A 6,475-nucleotide genomic window follows, 5' to 3' on the forward strand; every position below is an offset into this window, starting at 1 on the left:
GATATATCTTTCAAAGTGAATTTTGGGTGAGAAGCATGATGAAATAAACAAAAGTAAACCGATAAAGTAAATGCAAGCAACTAAATTTTTTGTGTTTTTGATATAAAGAAAACAAACAAGACAGAAAAATAAAATAAAGTAAAGCAAGACAATAAACAAAGTAAAGAGATTGGATGTGTGAGACTCCCCTTGCAGCGTGTCTTGATCTCCCCGGCAACGGCGCCAGAAAAATAGTTGCTTGTGACGGTAAAGCACACGTCCGTTGGAAACCCCAAGAGGAAGGTGTGATGCGTACAACAGCAAGTTTTCCCTCAGTAAGAAACCAAGGTTATCGAACCAGTAGGAGATGAAGGCCACGTGAAGGTTGTTGGTGAAGGAGTGTAGTGCGGCGCAACACCGGGGATTCCGGCGCCAAGGTGAAACCTGCACAACACAATCAAACTACTTTGCCCCAACTTAACGATGAGGTTGTCAATCTCACCTGGCTTGCGAGAAAATAAAGGATTAAACGTATGGTGTGGAGAATTATGTTTGCTTGCAGAAAACAACATAGAACAGTGATTGTAGTAGATTGTATTTCAGATATAAAGAATGGACCGGGGTCCACAGTTCACTAGTGGTGTCTCTCCAATAAGATAAATAGCATGTTGGGTGAACAAATTACAGTTGGACAATTGACAGAATAGAGATGCATATACATATCATGATGACTACTATGAAATTTACTTAGGGCATTACGACAAAGAACATAGACCGCCATCCAGCATGCATCTATGCCTAAAAAGTCCACCTTCAGGTTAGCATCCGCACACCCTCCAGTATTAAGTTGCAAACAACAGACAATTGCATTAAGTATGATGCGTAATGTAATCAACACAAATATCCTTAGACAAAGCATCGATGTTTTATCCCTAGTGGCAACAACAGATCCACAACCTTAGAACTTTACGTCATCGTCCCGGATTCAATGGAGGCATGAACCCACTATCGAGCATAAATACTCCCCCTTGGAGTCACAAGTATCAACTTGGCCAGAGCCTCTACTAGCAACGGAGAGCATGCAAGAACATAAATAGCACATATATGATAGATCAATAATCAACTTGACATAGTATTCAATATTCATTGGATCCCAACAAACACAACATGTAGCATTACAAATAGATGATCCTGATCATGATAGGCAGCTCACAAGATCTAATCATGATAGCACAAGAGGAGAAGACAACCATCTAGCTACTGCTATGGACCCGTAGTCCAAGGATGAACTACTCAAGTATCAGTCCGGAGGCGGGCATGGTGATGTAGAGCCCTCCGGTGATGATTCCCCTCTCCGGCAGGGTGCCGGAGGCGATCTCCAGAATCCCCCGAGATGGGATTGACGGCGGCGTCTCAGTAACTTTTCTCGTATCGTGGCTCTCGGTACTAGGGTTTTCGCGACAGAGGGATTAAGTATGCGAAGGGGCAGCGCAGGGGGGCACCCGAGGGGCCCACCCCATATGGCGGCGCGGCCAGGGGTGGGGCCACGCCGCCCCTATGGGTTGCCGCCTCGTGGCCCTTCTCCGTCTCCTCTTCGGTGTTCTGGAAGGCTCCGGTGGAAAATAAGACCGTGGGCTTTTGTTTCGTCCAATTCCGAGAATATTTCTGTGTAGGATTTCTGAAACCAAAAACAGCGAGAAAACGTGAACTCGTCGCTTCGGCATCTTGTTAATAGGTCGATATCGGAAAATGCATCAAAATGATGTAAAGTGTATATAAAACATGTGAGTATTGTCATAAAACTAGCATGGAACATAAGAAATTATAGATACGTTTGAGACGTATCACGCGCTACCGGCTCGTCCTCGTCGGCGTTGACATCGGGGTCTGGAGGGACCTATGTGTATTTTTTTGCTTTCTTCTGTCCCTCTTTGTAAGACTCAAGCTTTAATGTCATTTTCTATTCCCATAAAAAAAAGAATAGGAAGTGTCACAACTACCTCCTATTTTGGGATTTAAACATACCACATGATGATTTCGGAGAACCTCCTCCACCTAAAGCTGAACATAGTTTTGAATTGAAACCTTTAGCTCATCACCGAAAATATGCTTTTATTGATGATAAAAAGATATATCATATTATTATTGGTGCTAACCTTTCAAAGAAAGAGGACAATGGTTTGCTTGATGTTTTGAAGGCCAGACGGCGCCAATTGACAAGAGATTAACTTGTCAATGCCTACAAGTTGTAGACTAGGGTTTCACGGAAAGTAGAGGGCAAGTAGATCTCGAAGGTTTCAGCCGAAAAGGTGCTCGACTGCTAGAAACTAGGGTTTGTGTTGACAATGAATCGATCCTTTCTTTGTTCCTCGACTCCCCTTATATAGGAGACGGAGCCGAGGGTTTCATGCCGTACACGTTACAAATATCGGGAGTCTCTTTGAGTTCGTCCCGTACAATTACAAATCTCTTTATTGCTAATATATCTCTATTTTCCATATCGACGCTTCAATGGGCTTCCAGGCTTTGTAATCTTCGGATCATGAGCCTTCAGTAAACCCCGGGTACCTTATTCGGCAAGCCCATTCGGGATGTCTATGTCACATGGGACAACCACTGAATATTCTCACTTGAAAGGTATAAGTTATGCATGCATAGAATTCACTTGGAAGAATATGCAAAGCATGTGGTTGATCATCAACGCTACATCAATCCGAAAATGAAAGAAGTTGTAAAAATTGAGGTAATTAACTTGATTGAGGAAGTATTATTTATCCTATAGCTCATAGTAAATGGGCATGCCTTGTTTATTATGTCCCTAAGAAGGGACGTGTGGCCGTCGTTGCTAATTAAGAAAATGAGCTTATCCCTCGAAGGACTAGAAGGGGTGTGAGACCATGTAATACAAGGATATGGGCCGACTCCACATATATCCGACAACTAGCTAGTTGTAGATTGCAGGGTGAAAGGGTGGCAGGTTAGAGCTTGGTACATTCTAGTCGGTAGTAAGCTTTGTAAAAATTGACAATTATACAAAGATTTTGTGAAATTACAACATAAGAGAATATAAAAATTGCACATTTTGGAAAAGTTTGTGTGTGTAATTTCGTTTAAAAATATCAACTAAGATGATGTAGCTTGCATTAGAAGTCCAATAACACTCTAAAACAATTAACTACAATCCAAGCTACAAGTTAACATGAAAAAATCAAAATACAAAAGAGATTACATGTAAAGTTCGAAATTTCCCAAGTATGTGGTAAAAAACAAACAACCACAAGTCCATTTATGAAAAAACGTGGAAAAATAAAATTAAATAAGAGATTATATATATAATTCAAAACCAAGAACATATATGTAATTAGGCATAGGTACACAATTGAACACATATTTTTAATTGCACATGATCAAAAATCCATAGTACAACTGCACAATTGCACATATATGTGAAATTGCATATGAAAAAAGCCCACCATCAAACACTTCTACATATGGCCAATGTAAAACAGCCATGATCCGCCAGGCGACATCACATGATAAACAAAAACAACAATCAACGTGTTTATTCTCATTAACAAACCAATTAGCATGATTCTTCTCATTAAAAACAAGTAGCGTGATTATCAACATAAAACTTGACTGGGCTCCAAGAATTAGCAAAAGCTAAAAAAGAGAGGGGATGAAAAATGCGACATGGACCAGATTGCAGAAATAAGACTTACAAAAACAAACAAAAAGAACAAGAAAATGCAACAACACAGACTCAGGTTCTTCTCAAATCCAGTAGCCGGTTAAAGAATACAAATACTAATAGACCACATAATAAATAAAAAATCCCAAACCATCTAGGCCCACCAAAGACCATTTACATGCCAAAATCAGCAAAAAAAAAAGGGACATAAACAAACCATCCATTGCATATGCATCGATCAAGCGCTAACATATTTCTCTACTAACCGAGAATCTGAGAAACGGTTCTCATAAACAACTAAACACAGTGAAGCTTCACCACCCATATTTGTTTCCATTTTATTGATACCATTGATACTTTTGCAAGTGCATATTCATGTTTTCCCAATTTCTTGGATGGTATTGGTGACTCCTCCGAATTTTATTAGATTGGTCAAACAAAATAATCATGTACTTCGTGGCAAGTGTTCTGAATAAGTGATTCTTTTAATAATTAATACAACCTGAGAGTTGTTGCGTTGAAAGGAGAATTTTAATGCACAAATAATAATTGAAGGGAAAAGAGAGAGATAATATTACACAACGAAATTAATTTGAATGATTAGGTTCATGAAGAAAATTACACCAAATTACCTATTTTTTCTGAAACACCAATGTATTAAAAATCAACAGTAATAGGATACTGGGTTCAATTCAGAAATGCGGCCTCTAAGTAAGACCAATTCAGTTCTTGAAATGTGAAATGTAGTCGATGAAAATACTGTCACATCTCCACTAACATGATACTGAGTTTAGTCCGGATATGCGACCTCTAATTAAAATCAATTTAGCTCTTGAAATGTGAAATGTAGTGGATGAAAGACGTCACATCTCTGTGCGAGGAACCGCCCCCTTCAATCGCGGTGAGAGCGGCCTCTTTCATCAGCGAAGCTCTCTTCCTCACGCCCTCGGAGCTATCACAACTCATGAGCTTCTTCACGGTTTCAGCAATAACTTCGCTCCCGACCACGCCGTCAGTCCGGCTCTTCTCCTTGAGGCCGTACCCCACCTTCCACTCATCGACGATGAGCCGGCTGTTGATCGGCTGATCGAGAGCTATCGGCAGAGCCAGCATCGGCACACCGGCGTACAGCGCCTCGAGCGTGGAGTTGTAGCCGCAGTGGGTGAAGAACCCGCAGAGCGAAGGATGGCGCAGGACCTTCAGCTGGTCACACCATGGAACTATCACGCAGTTGCTTCCATGGATCAATTCCTGCACGCGGGAGCACGTGTCCCGGAGCACCCAGAGGAACCTGACCTTGCTCTGCGCCAAACCGGTGGCGATCTCCTCGAGTTGGGCGAAGGACACCGAGAGGAAGCTGCCGAGCGAGATGTAGAGCACTGAGTTCGCCGGCTGTTCGTCCAGCCAAGCCATGTAGCCCCCTTGGTCTTCTGCTGGATGGACATTGTTTTCTTGGAGCGACATGAAGGGGACGCAAGGGCCGACGGCGAACACAGGGCAGTGGAGCTCTTGCCTAAGAGAATCAATGGCGCTGCTCTCGAGCTCGTAGAAGCTGGTGAAGATGACGCACTGTGCTTTCCTCACGTAAGGGTAGGCTTCAAGGATTTTCTCCAACCTAGTCTTGTCGGTGTGTGACGGCTCAAGATCCGCTAGCCTGATCGATTTGAGCCCAGGAATGTAGCTCTCAATCAAACTAGGGTCAGCGACATCTGTATTAAAGATTTAAGACTAATTATTCACGATCGATATGGTACCATTGATGTGTAGCAATGTGAACAACAAGCTACGAGGGACGAGATGAGGTCTAGAACTGATACCGGTTATTTCAGCGCTACCGCCGGCAGCCACAGGCAACCGGTCGAAGTGGTAATGCACGGAGAACATGGTGGCGTTCAGCGCCGAGAGGATGCACACCGGGACGCCCCTCCGGTTGCCGACGCTGACAGCCCAGGGCACATACGTGTCAGCGACGATGGCCGCGGGCGCGGCCCCGAGCCGGTCGAGGAGGCGCTCGAATGGCGCCTCCATTTTGGTGTACACGGCCTCAACGAACCCGACCCAGTCGGCGGCGCGGCCGTGCTCGGAGGGGATGACGTTGGGGATGGCCTCGAGGCGGATGCCCGGCTCCAGCGCGGGGCTGCCGCCGAGCAGGCCGAGCCACTCCTCGGTGACGACGAGGGTGGCCGAGACGCCGTCGCGGGCGGCGAGGATGCGGCACAGGTTCAGCATCGAGTTGACGTGGCCGCGGCCGGGGAATGGCACGGCCACCAGGTGGAACGGCGGCGCCGCCATGGAACCCATTTGGTCGTTGGTCGGAAGCGCCGAGAGCTTGCTAGCTTTGGGACTGGCTCGAATTGAGACAAAATGGTTTTCTGGGAGTTGTGACGAGATCCCGGCTCTGTGTGCCCGCCTATGGAGACGCGGTATCGTGGAGTCCTGGAGTGGTGGTGGTGGCTTCTGCCTCGAGATCCGCCATCAACCGAGTTGGAATATTTGGGACTGTGTTCCAACTTCCAAGTGCTTGTGCCCAAAAACGGAAGACAGGCCCAGCAGGTCATTTGGGTCAAGCTGACTTCATCAGTTTGGGCTTGATCGATCGAGGCTTGGAGCTTTGTTGGGCATGCTGGGGTTAGATCGGGCCGAAAGCCTAGCTAAGTTTTTCTTTTTTTGCGATGAAAAGTATAGCCAAGTCATGAGTAGGGAGGGTTATTTTGCAGTTGGATAAGTGAGAAACTCCATTTGGTGGATAAGTGAACTATATTGCTGTTTTGTGCAAACTTATTTCTAATTAACCCTATGCAAAAA

The 6,475-nt window shown here is 44.7% G+C and overlaps 1 protein-coding gene across 1 annotated transcript; it reads right to left on the reverse strand.

Annotated features, from left to right (window-relative positions):
- Positions 1-4,495: 4,495 nt before the first annotated feature.
- Positions 4,496-5,971, reverse strand: LOC124648563 (UDP-glycosyltransferase 87A2-like). The gene is made up of 2 exons (XM_047188301.1): positions 5,488-5,971; positions 4,496-5,379 (listed from the first exon to the last, which is right to left on the reverse strand). Exons 1-2 carry the CDS (start codon positions 5,969-5,971, stop codon positions 4,496-4,498), a joined length of 1,368 nt encoding a protein of 455 aa, XP_047044257.1.
- Positions 5,972-6,475: the final 504 nt, after the last annotated feature.

Source organism: Lolium rigidum, chromosome 4, assembly GCF_022539505.1.
Source record: "Lolium rigidum isolate FL_2022 chromosome 4, APGP_CSIRO_Lrig_0.1, whole genome shotgun sequence".
NCBI classification, from domain to species: Eukaryota; Viridiplantae; Streptophyta; class Magnoliopsida; order Poales; family Poaceae; genus Lolium; species Lolium rigidum.

Coding starts and splice junctions, on each gene's coding strand:
- LOC124648563 (XM_047188301.1), bottom strand. CDS start 5,971: ATGGGTTCCATGGCGGCGCCGCCGTTCCACCTGGTGGCCGTGCCATTC. Junction 5,380..5,487: donor CGGTAGCGCTGAAATAACCG/GTATCAGTTCTA, acceptor TCTTTAATACAG/ATGTCGCTGACCCTAGTTTG.